This window comes from Martes martes, assembly GCF_963455335.1.
Source record: "Martes martes genome assembly, chromosome: 11".
Lineage (NCBI taxonomy): Eukaryota > Metazoa > Chordata > Mammalia > Carnivora > Mustelidae > Martes > Martes martes.
The window spans coordinates 88,413,277-88,433,550 of record NC_137899.1 but is presented as its reverse complement, the minus strand read 5'-3'; the positions used below and the strand labels follow the sequence as shown (position 1 = coordinate 88,433,550).

The 20,274-nt window shown below is 41.4% G+C and overlaps 1 protein-coding gene across 2 annotated transcripts in view; it reads left to right on the top strand.

The window, feature by feature from the left end:
- Positions 1-20,274, top strand: part of CHCHD3 (coiled-coil-helix-coiled-coil-helix domain containing 3) — a 278,794-nt gene that overhangs the window by 204,167 nt on the left and 54,353 nt on the right. For both annotated transcript variants that reach the window (XM_080818064.1, XM_080818065.1), the window contains exon 6: positions 19,379-19,449. In XM_080818064.1, coding sequence (XP_080674190.1) covers positions 19,379-19,449 — 71 coding nt within the window. The remainder of the gene's footprint in view (positions 1-19,378; positions 19,450-20,274) is intronic.

Sequence of the window (20,274 nt, the reverse complement as noted above, 5' to 3'; positions counted from 1 at the left end):
GTGAGTTCAACTAAGGCTTTTGTAGTAATGGGTGAGACTCTCTTCCGGTCGGTAAAGTGAGGTTCCACAGCACCAGTGGAACCACTCATCAGTGCCGCAGTGTAATTACTAGTGCACAGAGCAGGGTTGTTATCCAGGTTGCTTTCCTAGTCTGACTTAAGAGCTATTTAGGAAAAATGGCTATATGAACACTTGCCTACAAGATGTTACTGATTTGTAAAGATAATAGTCTTACGAGCATTTATATTCTTTCTTATTCCTAAAATGATTCAGTGGGACTTGAGCAATATTTTAAGCAATGTTATATCAGGAGGGCTAGTATTCTCTGACATACAAACTCTTAAGTAGGCAGAACACTAAAAACCCATTTTCTGTGTGTCATCAGTGCTGGCACAATACTGGGCTATTCATGCAGAATATTGTTCAGCGGAGAGCCAAACCCCAGAAAGCTGTTATCAGAGAACCAGGAAGATGGAGGCATGGCCAGCAGAAGCCAGCTGCTTCAGGGGTTGTGTTAGCGGCTACAGGCCTCAATGGAATTTTCCATTGTGTTACGGTTTCTGCTTTTTTTATTTTTTTTAAATTTATTTATTTATTTATTTGAGAGAGAGAGATGACAAGTGGGCAGAGAGGCAGGCAGAGAGAGAGGGGGAAGCAGGCTCCCAGCTGAGCAGAGACCCCGATGTGGGGCTCGATCCCAGGACCCTGAGATCATGACCTGGGCCAAAGGCAGAGGCTTAACCCACTGAGCCACCCAGGCGCCCCAGGGTTTCTGCTTTTTGTCAAGATGAAAGGTGTGTAACAAAAGTTGGTTCAGGGGACGTGAAACCAAGAAGAAAAAAGGAAAAAAGAATGAGGAAAGAATGGCTCATGAGTTGAAGGCTGCCATACTCTGAGTGAGCTCCCATGTCCTGATTGGAATGGCTGTATCTCAGCATAGAGAGTTCGAGACCAGCGTGGTGGCTCTGCTTATGGTGTGATACCGCCCCACAAGACAGTGCAGGATCCCACGCCCCGCTGAATCAGGGTGTCTTTTGACTGGAATGAGGCCATTGCACTTCTAACTGACTTCCCCTCCTTCAGCTCTGATTCTTTCAACATAAGGGGACTTAATTTTTAAAACAAGGACCCTGAGGCCCAGAGAGGTTGAGAGACTTGCCCAAGGTCACATGCTTTCATTCAGGCCATCTTTAGGAGGTGAACCTCCTGTCAACCAGAAGTCTGCAGCTCTCAAATAAGCTGTTTTATTGGGGAGGACATGACAATTGCCCAGTTGCCACCAGTGTTTTAGGCAGAATGAGAGCAATCACATGTCAGGCGTGCCCTAAAGAATGTTCTTGGAAAAGGATTCCATAACCTGGAAGGTCCCTTACGGCTTTAAATCCTATGATTCTTGCTCTATTTTCTTCAGTAAGGCAGTGTTCTCTCCCAGGCTCCTTATGGAAATGGATCTTTGAAAGGATTTTGTTACATTTTCTCTTTAAAATAGCAATTAACTTTGCATCTCCCATGCTTTACTGGGACCATGTGTATCACTCATTTGGAGTATTAGTTCACTGGTTAATAGCCCACAGTTTTAGTTATATATGACACTGTTGTTCAGCAAAATAACATTGTAGCTTCTCACTAAACCGAAAGCTCGAGAAAGGTTCTTGCTGCAGAGAGACCCTCATTTTCCTGGCTGTCAACCTGACTGATATTTTAATTTTTCTGCCCTGTAGAAAACTTCAGTCTCTTATCCAATAGATAAATGAGTGAACCCCCCAGGAAATGCTGCAGAATGTTTCTGTTTGCCAATGCAATAAATGCAGAAGCTAATAAATGTCTACTTACATCAGGAGGAGGCGTGTAATGAGTAAATGATGAGCAAAAGAATTCACGGAAACAAATGATCTATCCAATCTAAGATGACAACCAGGTTCTTAATAACTTGTCTTCTAGTTGGAGAGAGGGCTTTCACCAGGCAGAGAATCAGCCTAGCACAAGGCCATTTACATCTGGCTGCTGATAGATTTGGTTACATTTGGGTCACGCTGAGCCGCAAGCCGTGATTCAAATTCAGCCTGGTCATCGCAGACTTCCTTTGCTTCTGTAATTTCTGTGTCCTAAGAAGGGCAGTGATTCCAGGGCCTAACTCACACTGCTTACTCAAGATTACATTTATAGTTCACATTTGTCTTTTTAATAAAGACCTTTTTCAAAAGTAAAGAAGCAGTCTCTTTCCCTTGAGATGTGTTCAGATCACAGGGGTTTCACCAGAACTTCTCTCCTGTGGGTGAATATGCTGTTCTTTTAAGTGCTTTTGTAGACCTCAACTCTCTAAATCCCCAGGGTCCGCCTTTGTGGAAACTAACAGAATACAGGATGCTTTGTCCCCAGTGGATGGCTGCTTTCTTGCTTGTGGTGCCTGGAAGGACTCGCAGGAGGCAGAAGGCACAGTGTGATTAAGACAACGACTGAGATAGGCCTTGGAAGCAGTTGCAAGCCGTGCTGAAGCTGGGAGGAGAGACTCCATGCCAGACCAAAAGATCATTTGATGACATGCATTTTGTTATCACCCCTTTGTGTGATCTTTCTAAGAACATTTCTCAGTAAAGTCATGTGGAAAAGATTGGCTACTGAATACCAGCAGTTTTCAAGAACAGATTTTCATGAATATTTCTAGAAGAGGACTATCAAATTTGCTTGCTGGGTCTTCCATAATTATCTTTTCTTCCCCCTCTTCCCCTCCCTCTACTCTCCTCCCCCACCTACCCACCCCCGCTTGCTTTTTTTTTTTTTTAAATAAGACACATTCTGGCCTGTTTTAGTCCCACATGAATGAATGCATCTGTGCAGCTGAGGAGTCAAAGTTTTAAGTAGTAGTAGGATTCGGGCCCCATAATGAAGGAAAATGTTAATGAGTCATCAGATAAAAGCTGGACAGAAGCGATACCGCAGGGTCCTTGTGTACTTGGCAGCATATGAAATGTGCCTTGGAGATGGAGGAATCCTGCGCAGCCCTTTCTGAGGCAAAGCCATTATACCTGAAAGCTAAGACTTTTCAATGCGCTCCTATTCACATGCATATTCCTCTGCCAGATCTTTCAAAAGGCCTTTCCTTTGAAATACAAAAAGATAAACATGTCTTTGAAATGGATAGGTGATCCCTTCGCCACTTTCGAAATCTTTCTCCATTTCATACCAGGGATTTTAACCCTTAAATTAAGAATGAGTTTTCTGTTCACCTGCGAAGCTTTGTATGTGTTGCCAGCCCTTGAGAGAACCATGTCACTGTTACTATTAACAACTGAGTGTGGGCTTGGAATCGATGAAAGGAAATGAGAACTCGAGATAGGTGTTCCATGTGCGTGGGATCTTATTCTCCTTGGGTTACCGTGGCTCATTCTTACGTGCCTTAAAGGAAGATAATACCTCTGTGGTCAAGGAAAATCATGAGTTTGTCGAGTACTTACAGAAGAGCATCTATTGCTTTGTGTGAAAGAGGCTACAATATTTTTAAATCTCAAGGCTTAAGTTACAGCCCTGTACTTAGAGCATCAGACCGGGGCTGATTTGGTTATAATACTTACTGTCTTTGGGATGTCAAGCCAGTATGTAACTTTAGTTAAGCCTACCATTCCTGGTAGGTAAAATGAAGGTAGAGCCTCTCACTTTGCTGCTTCTTTAGCTGGTCTTCATGATATTATCTGTTGATACAAGTAATCATTTATGTCACATATGTGCTGTTGGGGCGTGGGTGGGGGTCCAGATCCTGCAGTTTTTAGCTGTTGCTGTGATGGGATTGTATTTTCTTGCCAAGGTGGGATCCCCAGAGCCTCTGCTCTTTCCAGGGACTTTTTCATAATGAATACCGCATCTGTGTAGATTATAAAGCATTGGAATCACGTAACTATCTTTTTTTTTAAAAAAAGGAAGAAAAATATTTCCCTCAGCTACTAGCACTTTGCTCCTAGGAGATGGTTGCCAGTAAATATTTCTTATTCAAGAAATGAACGTTCACCCACTTAACAAATGGCAGAAGAATTTCAGGGACACCAGGAATAAATAGGGTTTTAACCTTTATCATTTAAAATAGGTTTCCCCTCTCTTTTAAAATTAACTCATACCATCTCATCTGCATTGTGGCCTCTTGGATGGATACATACTGTGTAGCTTATGAAAATGCTAGCTTTTTATTTTCATTTTCTCACTCTGGAAGAGAGCTGGTACTATTGGAACATTGTAAGAAATTCTAAGACTGTCTTTACTCTTCAACCTGTTCACCAAGGACCAAATATTTAAATATTTCTTCTCTCCTTTTTCCATCTTCAGGATTGAAGCAAGCTGAAACAGCTCCCACTCTTCCATTATGTGGGTGATCTGTTATTTATCGGAGCTGTCCTCTCTGGTTGAATGTTTAAGTTGCTTTTCATTTTTCACTATTACAAGCTCTGGGATGAAAAAAAAAAATTTAGCTAAATTTTTATACATACCCATGATTTCTTCAGATACTTCTAGAAATGAAGCTGAGTCAAAGTCCTTTGAGACATGTTGCTATAAATTGTACTGGTTTATACTCGCACTAGCAAATGATGAGGGGAGCCCATTACTTCATATGCTTGTCAGCATCCTACATCTGTATAAACAAAACAAAAAGCAAACCAAAAACCCAGCCAACTTCGTCAGGATAAAGTGAAATGATTTAACCAATCTCGTCTCACAAATTTTCCTGCACCCTATCAGATGCCACTTTCAGGGGAATGTATGTGGCAAATACCTGTGACTCTAGACCTTTTTTTCAATGAGGAGATCTTGAAAGATGGCATTTTCTCCTAGGTGAAAAATTTTCCTTAGAAAACAACAAAATTATTTTTGAAATGTTGGCTTTGGTTGGGTTTTGCCTAGTTTTTCAACTAGGCTTCTGATAGTGTACAATGCCAGCGACAAAAATAGATCCACAATTGAGAAATGGCTGTGGATAGTAATTCTCTGTCCCTTATCTGCACCACACCCCGACTATTGAATACGGGTATGAGATGTCGCGTCAGAGGGAGCACCCTAGCTCCTTCGTGAGTAGATCTCAAAGGTGACAGGCAGCTTTCTAAGCATGATGATGAAATTGATCTTTGAAGCTGTGGGGTGCTTTGCCATATGTGCGTCTCGGGGGCACCCTCATGTAAGGCTTTTAGGCATAACTCCGCTGAGGAATCTTCTCTTGCTTAAGATGTGCTCAGCCTGGGATTCTGAACATGTGTGTGGCACTCTCCCCCCCCTCCTTTTTTTTTAAAGATTTTATTTATTTGACAGACAGAGATCACAAGTAGGCAGAGAGACAGGCGGGGGTGGGGGGGAAGCAGGCTCCCGCTGAGCAGAGAGCCCAGTGCGGGACTCGATCCCAGGACCCTGAGATCATGACCTGAGCCGAAGGCAGAGGCTTAACCCACTGAGCCACCCAGGTGCCCCGGCACTCTCCCTTTTATGTGAGCTGCTGATTTTCATGTAGTGTTGGAAAGGTATGACCTCTAGCAAAGATTTTATTCACTTTGGGGTTGCTGGTCGGCTGGTGCCAGAGGAGCAAAGAGGCTAACAGTCGTGTCTGTGAGAACAGCCTGGAAGCTTTGCTTAGTTTTCAGGAAAGTTTTTCTTAAAGAGATTTTCTGGATCATAGTGAGTTACTAGTGTTGGCCTCTATCATAGTTAAAAAACTCAGGTTCTAGGCAAAAGTGGGAAGATGGCAGGCTCTGTCGTGGCCTCTCCAACCTGTTGTGTCAGGACCCCTTGGTTTCCTGACCCTTCTCCTTCCTCCTGGGGATTTAGTCTTTAGTCTGCATGCTTCTCTTTTGCCTTGGGAAGCATTAGCGTTGGCCCCCACCTGTTTGGTTAGGAGTCTCTCCGAGGAAGTCAACTTATAATAAGCCAAAGGGTAGTAAATGGGTTAGCTCAGAGTTTCTCAATCAGGATTCAAGGAAATCATCTCAGAAGGTCTTCCGATCTGTGTGAGAATCTTTAAAATTTGTGTTCTGTTCTACGGTTGTATGATTAATATAATCTTATTTGCGATCGGTAGGATGGACCTTACATGTTTTAGGAGCACGGGGTTGGATGCTTGCCTCCCTCCTCCCATGGCATTCGCATTGTGATGAGGAGCTCTTGGAGGCCGAAAGGGCTTATAGAACCAAAGGCAGTTACAGCTTTGCTTAGTGTAGTGAGTGAGTTTCTGTTTCTCTCTCCACTAGCCTTTAAAGAGGTTTTCACCCTCCCATCTGTAGGGCCCACCCCTGGGGGCTTGGCTTGTTGTCAAAAAATAAGCCCTTTTGTATGAATTGTAGGTTGGCCTGTCAGAGGGCTAGAAGAGAAGGTGAAGTGGGGATGCCAGTTACATCACAGGGAGCGCGTCTTGTCCATTCTTCAGATTACGAATATAAAATTGTGAATGAATAAAGAACACAGCAGAGTTGATGGTGAAGGAACTCGTGTTTGCCTGCTTCTCTGCCACAAGGGTTAATGTTTCCAGCTTTCTTCTCAGCCCATGGTTTTCAGGAGGACACTGAGCATGCGTGCGTGCCAGTGCATGTGCTGAGCAGGTACAGGAGAGTTCGATTTCTAGAGTTCCTTTCCACAGGAGACAATGTGAGGCCAGTTAGAGTAAAATCGAGCGTGTGCCTGAGATGTGTTGGCGCCTACTAGAGAGAGTCGTCCAGTGGGTGTGCTGTTCAGTGTGCCTGTAGCGTCCCCTCTGTGAGCCCTTCACAGGACTTACAACCTGGCGAGTGGACCGTGTCCTGCTCCCCACTCGGCAAGAGGACTGGAGGTTCCTGTGCTGGAAACACGCAGTAATTTTAAAAGCCTCTGTGTGGGGGCTTGCAAGACATCATGGTAAAGTCTCATGATAACCCGTCTGAGAACTGTGAAATCGCTTTGTCTCACCATTGTTGAAGAAACAATGAAACACACAACCATGTCAGAAGTAGAAAGGTCTCAGGTGTGTAATTCAGAAGTCTAAAAGTGAGTCGTAGGTGTGTAATATACAAGACTAAAAGATGAGTTGGAAAGGGAGTATGGTTTTCTCTCAGAAGAACTACAAATAGTAGAAGATTTTGAGACCTTTTATTGACATTATTATAGAAAAGGATAATAGAAAAATGCATACCTTCTGTGTAGGGTAAATGGGAAGTCTCACTATAAGCAAAGTTAAAGGCAGGAAGGGGTCAGGGAGTTACTTTGCCGAAATTATCTGCATTAGTTCCTTTTCTGGTATGATATAAATTTAGGTGTAATGCCTGTTGGAAATTGCGGCATGGTTAATTTTATTATAAAATGATACAGTCCCACGGTAAAAATTTAAGTTGTTACAGAAGGCTATTAAATAAGAAGGAAAAGTATCTCCTCCTCGTGTCCCCTTGGCAGGGGTGGCAAATAGTCCTTGCAGAATATTTCAGGGTTGGTTTGTATACATGAATGTAGACTCACCAGTTTGGAAAATACACTATTCAAATTATTTTACAACTTTCTGTTTTTTCCTGCTATTTGGACCTCCATATCAGTACAAGTAGATTTTCCTTATTTCTAAAGGGGTTAGAAGAAAGTTTTACAGGTGGAGAGAATTCTGCTCTGAACCTTGAATCGTCTGACAGAAACAGCGAGAGAAATGAAAAGAAAATAACTAACTTAAGAACTGCCTATGAGGGGTAGCTAGTTAGCTCCTTTAGGGGAAAAAATAGGGCTTTAGAGACTCATTAGGAAAACTACTTCCTAGAAATAAAAGAAGTTCTATATAGTGATCTTGTGGCACTGTAATTCCCTGTTAATTATACATTTATTGGTGTGATTTTTGAATTTATGTCTTGTCTCCTCCCGTATGTCATATGCTCCCTAGAAGCTGGGCCAGCCCCCTGTTTACTCTCCATTATACTCCAGATTCCTGGCCTCGTGTCTGGCACGGACCTTCAGTATTTGTAGAATGAAGAGATGAACAGATGAAGGAAATGTAGAGTGCCAAGTGAATGGTGCAGTTGTTTATTTAAATTGCCCAGATGAAGAAACTGAGGCACGAGCTAAGATAGCTCCTATATACGTAATATAACTCATGTACTGGCAAGGCTGTCAGTGAATCTACAATTTCTATTCTAATTAGAATACTAAATCAGGAAAGAAAAACCTGAGACTCTTAATTAGTGAAGTTTCTAAAGTGCCTGGGATAAAACTCAAAATGCCAGAAGCAGCCCTGAATAGCTCTGTTGCTTTACATGAGTAACAGTGAAGACGGAAGGAGAACGTAGGTACGAAAGCGACTCATTAACTTTGCCAAGGTGCCTAGGAGATAGTGGTGTTTTCATGAAATGTGGCTTCTTCGAGACGGTAATGTTTGATAATCCAGTTAAACGTGGCTTTAAAATTTTACAGTTCTTCCTGTCCTTTGTCAGAAAATGAGAGAGGGGCAGATGGAAACAGATTCCTGACAAATGGAAGCAGAGCATTACTGCAAAGGACAGAGGTGCTCCTGGTACCTCTTTGGAGTCGACGTTATCAGAGTCGTTCTTGGGGTGCACAAAAAGCAAACCTGTCAGGGCTTAAGGAAGGTCTATTTTGGATTATTGTGACTCTGGTATCATGAAGATGGAATAGCTTCAGTTAGAAGTTTATTTTCTTATTTAATAAAAGTCGAGAGGTGGGCAGTCGAGGGCTGACATGTTGGCTTCAATGTCATTAGAGCCCCAGGCACCTACTGCATTGCTCCAGCTTCCTGGCCCCGGATTTTCCCTCTTGAAGGTCAGTTTGTATTGTAGGATGGCTGCTGGAGCTCCAGCCATCACATCTACCTCGCAGACTGGAAAAAAGAGAAAAGGCACAAAAGGGCTGAAAACATTCTTTGCCAGCTGAGGTCAGCTCTCTTTAAGCAGCCTACTTGGAATTCCCGTATAATTCTGCTTACAGTCCGGCCTAACTAGAAGCAACCTGGAAATTGTAGTTTGGTTGACCATATATCTAGCTTAAAACTGGGGTTTATTATCTAAATAGGAAGGAGAGAGGGTGGGATAAATTTCTCAAAGGCTTTTTTTTTTTTTTTTTTTTAAAGATTTTATTTTATTTATTTGACAGAGAGAGAGATAGAATCACAAGTAGGCAGAGCAGCAGGCAGAGAGAGAGGGAGAAGCAGGCTCCCCACTGAGCAGAGAGCCCGATGTGGGGCTTGATCCCAGGACCCTGAGATCATGACCTGAGCCGAAGGCAGAGGCTTAACCCACTGAGCCACCCAGGTGCCCCTCAAAGGCTTTTTTGCAGGGAATCTTCATTTGCCTTTACCATAGAACTTAATAGTCAGAACTTCTGATTTGTTAGAAACTGCTAAATTAGTAATTTATTATTGATCTCTAGTGATATGAATTTGGAAAAAAAAAAAAAGAGGGTGGAGAATAATTAAGATACACTTATATATGTACCCGAAAGGTTATTAGCAGAACCACAGGGCTACTCATGATAGCCCTTCAGGCGTGTATCGGTTAAACAAAACCAGCATTAAGTCCTTCCACTTGAAGCTCATTTTTCAGGTTGGAGAGTCGTGTAGGTAATTTCATGGAGACTGGGCTCTAGTGGGATTAGCTAGGGGGCTAAGGGTTGTTGGTGGGAGTGGTATTCTGGTGGAGAATAAGGAGAAGCCAGGCTCTGTGCCAAGTGCTGAACCTACAATGTCCCATTGATACAATCACCCCAAAAGATAAGGTCCTCATTTTTAGATGTTAAAAAGTGAGAGCCAGTTTAAATAACCAAGTCCATTCCTTGGTGTACCTCTTAGAAACAGAATACTGGATCTGATACACCGTGCATTTGAACCAATGTTGGCAGTTTGCAAGCTATTTAAATAGGCAGTGTATTTATTTAAAAGGCATTCTCTGGAGCAGGAGGTTAGCGGGAGAGAAAGGGATAAAAGGAGAGAGTAGAGACAGTGGACTCAAGGCCATGGGGTTTAAGAAGTGCCAGTATTGAAAGAGTCTTGAAGATGCCAAGTCCTTTATTCAAGGGTCGCTTTCCTCACTGATGATGATCAAATTCCTTCCACTGCTCTTCTTCCCACCTGTACCGGACTCCACCATCTACAGGCACACAGAGAAGGCAGAATTCACACCAGCCTCAGGCTTTCTGTTAGAAGGTTTGTCAGGAGAAATACTGAAACCACTAGGTAAACTAAATTTAGACCATTAGTGGTTTTTTTTTTTATTTCTAAAACTTCTATCGTTCTTAAAATTGTTGTGCTAAAAATTTAGGTATATTGCATTCAGTCTTTTGATTCTGTGTAAGTCTATAAATAGACAGGATGGGTTGAGGAAGCATGAGCTCTCTTTGGCCACCTGAAGCCATTCACTTTAGGTGACTTTTAGGGCTTCTGTGCCTGGAATTGTAACCACGCTGCGTTTGCAGCATTAAATCACGCCCCCCAAATGCTTAGCTTCATCTTGGGGAAAACATACTTAACCTGCATCTAGCTGATCACATCCTGTAACGTAGTTCCTGGACAAGTGTTGAAACAAGAAGTGGAAGCCTGTTTTGAATCCAGCTTCTTAACATCAGAATGCTCACGTTGACATTGTCATAAATAGGAGAGCTTTCACTGGGGCTTGTACACACTAGACCTTTGTTTAAGAAAGCTAGCCAGGTAGAGTAGTAACACTTGTGTTTGGGTGGGTTGTAGGAGGGATAGAGACCTATAGTAGTGAGTGATAATTATAGATCATCTTTGAAAGAATAGAGCCGTATCTTCAGCCAGTCTGCTCACATGTAAGGTCAGACCTGGGGCTTCTCCCATTCACTGTCTGCAGAGTTGCCATAATCTTTGAATGGACGGTGAGGAGGGGTGATACTCACCTCTGAGAAATACTGTAAGGTTACCAGAATTTAAATTATACCTCAGTGTGATGTGTTATATAGTCGTGCCCAAATCATCATAGGAAGCATTTTGTAGAAGAACTGGCAAGCGCTAGTTAACAAATTTTTCTTGTTTTCTTGTGACCTTTTTGATTTGTTCGTTTCCTGTCTACCGCAGGTAGGAGCATTAGTTTTAACAGAACAGAAATAAGATTCAGAACCTGAGAAAATACTGCCGGAATACTGTGTGTGCATGTTTTCTTTTGATCTAATTTAGAACTTGCAAACAGACACTTTTCAAATGTAGCAATAATGTGTGTCTGTGCACGTGCATTTTAAAATACACTTTTAAAGGGAGACTTTCTGAAAATGGAAAATGGCAGTATCACACATTGAAAAACATGGGCCATGGCCAGCCCCCCCAAAATTGGGAATGATGCCCGCTCTTGTGGATTCCCATTTCCTTCCTATACTGTCTAAAAACTTGGTTCTTGGATATTAGAATACCAGATGGGTAAATCCCACCCCCACCCCCCGCCAGACCCCAAATTCGGATTTTAAGAGTGGCTGGAAAGAAATATTGGAATCCTTGTATCTAAAATCAACCACACTGTTTTGCGCATCATTTTGTGCTGTCGGTTCAGCTATCTGTGGCCGGTATGATAAATTGCCTCAATAAACACCAATTCCAAACTCCGGCTTTCTCTTGCTGTAGAAGTGAGAAAACAAAAACACTTGCATGCAGGGCTGTGCGTGGTCTGTGGTTCTGGCCACCGAGCTGCAAGTGTGGATCTCTGGAGGGAGCTCTTCTTCCTTCCTGAGAACATGCGCATGAGAACGGAGCCACAGTAGCTAGACCAGCTAGCCGGCCGCTCAGGACACAGCCCATGCTGAGGCTGGCTTCGAAGGAATAGAGAGAAAAGGGCCTCGGCATTGGGTCGTATCCCTGGCACCGACATCAGCTCTGGGTTTCCAGCACCCAGACTCCTCCTGACGTGAGGAAAACAAGCCCCTGACCTGTGGGAGCTGCTGTGCGTCGCGTGAACGGTTACCGTGCTCTCTTTGTACTTGAACGTGATCCTAGGTGAGGTCCGCATCCTTTTTTTTTTTTTTGTGGCATAGCAGACTGCAGTGTTGGTCAGTGTGTAAGAGACGTGTAACAAACATAGTAGCATTCCATTTTGTCCATGTTTTAGTATTTCATTTACCTTGGACTTACCTCTGCCAGCCTCTTTTAAATAAAAGTCCACTTTGGACTGAAGTTTAGAATGAATGGTGTCAGGCTGACGTGATGTCAGTAAGTTTCGTGCATCACGTACTGTGCCGAGTGCTGTAAGGATCGCGGTGAGTGGGATGAGACACTTGCGTCTGCGGATCATGCGGGCTCGTGGGAGAGACCACATGGAACACATGGTTGGTACTGTGCGTTAAGTGCTTTGGTAAATGTGGTGCCATGAGAACATAGACGAAGGGCGTAAATCGGTTAGCTTTTACTGTATAACCAACCAGCCCAAACTTTGCAGCTTAAAACACCCCCCATTAATTTACCTCATGAATCTGCAGGTCACCAGCTGGGCGCTCCTTCTGGATTTGGCTGGCCTGACTCACACTGAGTTGGCTAAAGTTTGGCGGGCCTAGGACGGCCTCAGGTGGAGTGACTCTCCCCTTCTTCAGCCTGGGCTGCTTGATGTGGCACTAGTCAGGGTTCCAAGAGAGAGGCTCCTGTTTGCAAGTGGCATGTCGTGGCTCCTGTCACATTCTGTTGGCTGGAGCAAGTCAGAAGCACAGCCCAGATTGAAGGGGCGGAGAAACAGACGCCACCCAGTCATGATGGGAGAAACTTGCAAGGTCATGTCACCCAGGAGCATATACACAGAAAAGAGGAAACAATGGAGGCCAGTCTTGCAGTCCTCCACAGGGCTCTGAGGGAACAGGGGAGAGGTACAGCAATAGGTTTCTTTAAGGACTTCATCTCAACCTCTTTTCTTTTCTTTTAATTGAGAGAGAGAGAGAGAGAGAGAGACACCACAGGCAGGGGTGGGGGGAGAGGCAGAGGGAGAGGGACAGGCAGTCTCCCTGCTGAGGATCCTGGCATCATGACCTGAGCCAAAGGAAGATGCTTAACCAACTGAGCCATCCAGGCGCCCCTCATCTAACTCTTTAAAATTCAAGATAATAGCGACTCTTTTTTTTATCAGCACTTCAGGAAAGGGATGCCATCCGCCCTGGAATTGTTTTCCAATATTGCCAATTTCTGCTGTTTAGAACACTAGTTTTAAAAGTAACCTGTAAGAGAATGTTGCTCTGAGAAGAGAAAAGTTGCATGCAAAGAAGTATAGGATTGAAACCGTGGTTGTCAACTTGTCTTTAATCCAGTGTTTCTCAGGGACATTTGAGGGATTCTGTTCTCTCAAGATGCTCCCAAATGAAAAGGTTCCATGGGAACTCAGTTGGGGATTCATCATGAACGGTATTACTCATCTTGGAGATTTACAATGTGCAGTAAGAATTAAGGCCCTAGGAGGTCCTGGCATTAAAAAATACTTTTACCATTTAATTTGGGTCATTGGATTTCATTAATGAGAATGTCAAAAATTATTGGTTTGATTTTTTTTTTTATGTGGGCTGTTTATTATCACCAATTCTCTCTCTCTCTCTCTCTCTCTCTCCATATATATATAGTTTTTTTCCATAGCCATTAACGTTCTTGATACTGCCCAGCCACAGTCCTCACATTTCCCATTTATCTTAAGGAACAGAAAAAGAGAACAGATGAGCTGTATAAGCAAAGTTCAGTGATGATTGGTTTAATGGAAGAAAAGATTTTTGTTTTTTAAAGATTAAATTTTTATTAAAATGGCTTTTGAAAAAAAGTTACCTAACACTATTACTTTTTTTTAAACTCTTCAAATAATTTATAATGATAATAGGTAACATTCCTGTAATGCTTACCATATATAGCCCCAGGTACTTTTCAGAGCACTTTACACGAATGACCATATTTAATCTCCCAGAGATTTTCAATAGGCCACTTCTGTTACTCTCCCCATCTTACGAATGTGAAGGAACTGTTGGGGTAGAGTCACATGTGTTGTTTTACTGGGACGGAGCCGTCCTTGATGGTGTGGCTCCAAAGGAAGGCACAGGCTCTTACCACCACTCTGCTGTGAATCGCTCACCAAAGTACAGGGTGCTGTGAACAATATACTCATGTCTTAAATACATTAAAGAATTGTGTACAGTGGAGCATTCAGTCTCACCAACTCAGTCTGTTGCCTGTGTTTTTAGTAATTAGTACCTAGTGCCTTAGATTGGAAAATGTTTTAATATAGAAAATAGAAACGCTTGTCATTTCCAGTGGTGTCTTGTCCTCTAATGTAGGGGACAGACATGTCTCCCATATCTAGTATTACGTTGTTATTTTGGAGATAGTTCACCTCCTAGGAACTCTTGTTTCACTAAATCTTTGACCAAAAAAAAAAAAAGATAAGCCTTTATCAGATTTTTGATAGTGCTGAAACATCAAAATGATAGTATTATTCTACTTTGAATTCATAAGGGCTGCCTTCTCAAAGGATATCTTGGTGGAAAACGTTTTAGTGGTCATGTCAAACAATAAGAATTTGTTTCAAAGTAAGAAAATAATGGACTTTTAATATTTGATTTAAATAAGCTTCACCTGTCACAAATTCATGCAACCACTGAACAAATCATATCAACTATTTTACCTGCTGTTGATGGAGCAGAAAACTGCAAAGTGAATATGAATGAAAGATATTTTTACATTTTAGGTCATAGGCATGCCTCGGTGACTCAGGCAGTTAAGTGACCTATCGACTCTGGATTTCAGCTCAGGTCATGATCTCGGGGTCCTGGGATCGAGCCCTATGTTGGGCTCTGTGCTCAGTGGGGAGTCTGCTTGAGATTGTGTCTCTCTCTCTCCCTTTCCTGCCCCTGCTCACTTTCTCTGTCCCTCTCAAATAAATAAATAAATCTTTTAAAAAGTTTTTTTTAGGTCGTGAAGGGCCTTACCATCATAGAAAACTGTATGGCCATGCACAAAGCAATGATCCTTTCACTGAAAGACCACGATGTCAGATTTTGGACCACATTCTCTGCCTCTTCTTTTTGGTTCTCTTTTTAGGGTCATCTCACCAGATGGTTTCTCCCATTCCCCATACAGTATGAGGACTTAGAAAGTATTTTAACAAAGTTTGGAGGGAGGATGTAGGTACATATATACATAGGTACATACATACATTTTTGTATGGCCATTTTAGATATATAAGTATATATATTCTCTACCTTCTTTGGAAATTGGAGTGTGGTTGTTACTTCTTTGAAGCACAGACCATATAGGCCTCAAGATTTGGCAATTAAAAAAGGACCAGATGAAAATACAATTGATGGAAGTGCACTACTACAGGCTATGGGGTTGACCAAATTACAACTAACTTAGTTACATTAATGACTTTAAAAGTAACAGTAATTTATAATTGATAAACAAGAAAAGGGCCATATATGAACCTACTACCATCTCAAGACAACAGAGATAGCCTCTCAGAAAATTAGGGTGTGTCTCCCACCTATGAGTACCTATTCAGAGTAGAAACACTGTAGCATTGGTAGGCAGCTATGAAGCCAGAGTCTGGGAGTAGTTTGGGGTCCAGTTTGGAGGAGGACCCATTGGTTCTATGGTATGTGTCTCCATAATGCATAATAACGTAGTCTAATCATGAGAAAAGGTCAGACAAGCCCATATTACCAGTCATTCTACAAAATTTCCAACGGGTGTTCCTCAGGAGTGTCAAGGTGTCATGAAAGACAAGGGGAGGCTGAGGAACTGTCACAGACAAGAGGAGACTGAGGAGCCGTGACAACTAAATGCAGTATGACAGTCAGGATTGGGTCCTGAAATAGAAAAAGAACATTGTAGAAAAACTGGAGAAATCCAAATAAAGTCTGCAATTTAGTTACTACTAGTTACTAGTAATGTAGCATCGTTAACTTACTCGTTTTGATGATTGTACTGTGATTATCTAAGATGTTGACATGAGAGGAAAGAGGGTGAAGATAGACCCAAACTGTCCACTATTTTTTTTTTTTTGAAGACTTAATTCATTTATTTGAGAGAGAGCATGAGCAGGGAGAGGGGCAGAGGAAGAGGGAGAGAATCTCAAGCCGACTCAGAGCTGAGCATGGAGCCCACCACGGGGCTCGATCTCACGACCCGGATATCACGACCCGAGCTGAAGTTAAGAGTTGGACACTTAACTGACTGAGCCATGCATTCGCCCCAGAAACTTTCCACTATTTTTGCCCCTTTTCTATAGATTCAAAATTATTTTACAATAGAAATTGAAAAAGTCCTTTTATTTGGTAATGTGTGGACATTCTGCTTTAGCTTAGCATTACAAAATCTTGATGAAGCCAACGTCTTCAGCACATATCCCCCTACGCACATTTTTATGTTCTGGCTATATTAAATCATTTGTTGTTGTTAATTAGCTCCTTTGGAGAGAGGGAGGAGAGTAATACAATTTTTATATGTATTACAGAATATAACTAGTGTAATAAATAGCTGTGTACACCTTTTAGAACACTTCATTTGAAGAAATATAGGAAGGTAGTATAGCCCCACTGTTTTCTTTATTTGTGTTATTCTGCCCCTCATCTCCTACTACTACCACCAAACTGCTACCACTTGGAGATAATCAGTGGAATTTGCCATTTAATAATCCTGTTTCATTATTTTGCACTTTTCCAAACTTGACATAAATTACACTCTATGATATCATATCTAGAACTTGCTTTTTTTTTTTTTTTTTCTCTCTACATGTATGCCTAATTCATTCTGTTTCATCACTGTGGAGATCTCCACTGTATGAATACCCAGTACTTATCCATTCTCCTGCTGGCAAGTGTGTTGAGAGTGTTGTGTTTTTTTTGTTTTGTTTTGTTTTTGTTTTTTTATGGTGGTTCACTTTTTTCAAGTATTTTCTGAGACCAAAATTGATCTGTACTCTTTCTGAACTCCAGTAACACTGTCTACAACTTTTAACTCAATTTTTTGTGACCTTTCCTTACTAGTGTTTTTCTTTTCTCTCATATCGGAAGGAAAGCTTCTTGATGATCTGTTTCCCCAAGGTGAACATTATTGGGATAATAAGTATCTAATTTTGTTGAATGAATAAGTAAATACTTAAATGAATTAAACACTGTCTACGTATAGATCTTGGGCATATTCGTGTTTATTCCCTTAGTTGTTATATGGTGTTGCCTCCTAGGGCTTTTTCTTTGTTAGAAAGATTTATACAGTGTGGGAATCTGGCCACTGAGGTGGAAGTTAGGGGCATAAATAAAGCCTGAAACTTTAACTTGTGAAGTTAAAAGCTGAGATTGCGACAGCACAAGTACATGCTGTGTGTGTGTGTGTGTGTGTGTGTGTGTGTGTGTGTAACATCCTAGGGAAACTTTGACAAAATTAGTAATAATTTTACCTGCATTTGGCATTACAAAACCGAGGGGAGCTCACTAACCTATAGTTGGGCATCATTCTTGTTAGAAAGCTTACTATTTGCCTTAGATCATTTTGAATTTGTACCCAGAATTAGTTTTGCCAAAATTAGTTTTTTCCTCCAAAATTATTTTATTCTCAATATGCTTGCCAGCAGGAGAATGAATAAATACTGGGTATTCGTACAGTGTTGATCTTACTCTGCAAAAACACTTAACAGGTTTCACAGCTATGGTGCCCATCTTGTTGGATTTCTGTAGCCGCTTTGGCAGAGATAGGTAGGGCTGATATCATCCCTATTTTATAGGTTAGGAACAGTGGAATGGAAGCTGAGGGAGTTGGATGGACTTGCTCAAGGCCACAGAACAGAACCAGAAAGCAGCTCTTTCAACCTGGTCCTGGCTCTGTCTGGACATTACAGTTTCAGTGCTTAAAATAATTGAAAGTATTAATCAAGATGTTACTGCTTCACCAGAATTCTAATAGGTGATTCAGTAACGTAGTGCCCACTTGAGTGTTTATCATAGTAGTAGGGGGAGTTTCTCATCAGTGTTACTGTGGATTAACTAGCTTTTTTACTGCCCTCTTGGTTAGAAGGGTTCACGAAAAAGCTTAAACCAAACATTGCAAAAGAGCATGTTGTGACTGGTGTGTATTTTAACAGAAAGAAAAATCTTATAAGTAAAACTGGAAGGATGGTGTGACACAACTTCAGGTTGAAATATCTGGGAAGACAAATGGCCTTTTGGTAGCATGAGACCTACAGTTGAATTAAAACCTCTCCGCATACAGACTGACGAAGTTGGTCACTCAAATTGTAATTTTAAAAATTGCAGGAGCAGTAAGCTTAGAATATTGTCTTCATGTCAGAAATGCACCTTCGTGCTTGAAAATGATAAAAAATTACAATCGATCCTTACAACTGTTCTGTTCATCTTTATTGATCAGGTGCAAGAAAGATAAATCGCAGCCCAAATAAGATTATAGTAAATGTTAGCATCGTAGGGGACTCTAGGTTGATAGAGAGCCATTCATCATCTCAAATGGTGACCTGTCCACCGCTCCAGCCACCCCGAGTCTGCTGTCTAATCACATACCTATTGATTTTATCTACATCCAGCAAACCTGGATGTGACTGTCATTGGGCAACCCAGATTGTTAAATGCAAAGGGGTCACTGGTGTGAAGAGGATTTCATTTTCATTTTCTCCCCAACCAACAATGATTTATTAAAAAATAAACTACTTCAAGTCATGCATGTGAAACCTGAGTGATTAGGGATTGAAGGTGCACAATAGACCACTGTATTGTGTAGTGTTCTTTTGTACCGGGACACATTTTGCAGGATATCTCATTGAGTCTAAAGGTTCCGGGGTCATTTAGGCCACCTCCTACAGCAAGACAGGTTTCAAAGGAGCTAGCCAGAACAGATAGTTTTAAATTTTTCTGCATCAGGAAAGGCATTACTTTCCTATTGCAAGTTGATTTATGTTGCTTGGGTGTTCATTTATGTAATAGTGGGAACATTTTTCCTTTTTTGATGTAGAAATCACCTAAGTCCATCCTCTGTTCTTAGTGACAAATTTGTTATAAATGTTGATGCTCTTGTGGTCATATGGAGGCGCTAGATAAAACTCATTCTCCTCCATAAAGAATCCGTCTCGAGGGCAAAAGTACTGTGTAAAAAAAAAACAAAACAAAACAAAACAAAAAAACCTTGAATAGCCTAGCTAGAACATTGGAATAATAGGCGAAATATGTTAAGAATTTTCTCATGGGATCAAATAATGATGCATTTTAACTCTGAAAGTTTATTTTAATTATAACTTGTATGCCAGCAGGTACACTATTATTTAAATGGCTACCTTTCCATGCCTTTTTAGACATATCTATGCCACTTATGCAAGAAGTCTTTGTCCTTTTGCTTGAATGGCTGAACAGAGATTTTACATATTGCTTGTAATTGTAAGTCCTGCACACGTTGGACAGTGAAAACTCTACTATCACTCTTTGTCCACAGAGCTCAGAGTTCTACAAAGTCACCACTGAACAGTATCAGAAGGCTGCTGAAGAGGTGGAAGCAAAGTTCAAGTAAGTTTTGAACCTTGTCACAGTTACTGCTCTTGACAAGATGCAAGTACAACTTTATCGCTTTTTGCACAGAAGATAATGTGTTGCGTAGCCCTCTGGAATACTTGGAAGTGTATTTGGAAGGACGGGGTGTATCCGTGTTAGCTGCTGTTGGTGGAATTCAAACACAAGGAAAGAGCCTTTGATGAAAGCTTATTGCAACTTAATTTTATGAAGTAAGGGAAAATTGAAAGCAGCGGTAATAGATTTTCATTTGGAATCACGCTACCTAAGATAGGATGCCCTTGATTATGAAGGTGATGTGAAATTGCTATTAATAACAGAAACATAGAGACCATTCGATTTTATGTAATAAAATGATGGGCATGTCCAAATTTGACTACCACTTTTCTCATGTTTAGCTGTTTTCATTTCTTCATATGTACCTTGAAAGCATTTAAATCACAGACTTTACCTTGCCCTTGATTATGAAGGTGATGTTAAATTGCTGCCTCTGTTAATCCTTGGAATGTTTAAATGAATGTTCTGTAATTGATGGATCAAAGTGTCCATGACCCATAGCCCTGTACTTTCCCTTTGCTGCCAGTTCTCACGATAGGTAAGAAGACATCATTCAGAATTTTTCTCAGAGTATAAATAGTTCTATTGTGTAACCCCTGTTAGTAGCACATGTGCAAATTAGTGAAGCAAAAAAAGGTGTTGTGACAGGTTTAGTTGAAAGATCACACTGGGCTCTGACCTCCTTCCTGGTGCATGTTTATAAGCATTTGATAAAATGATTAAACCCTAAGGTGTAACGTTATTACTTTCTGCTGTGATGCAATT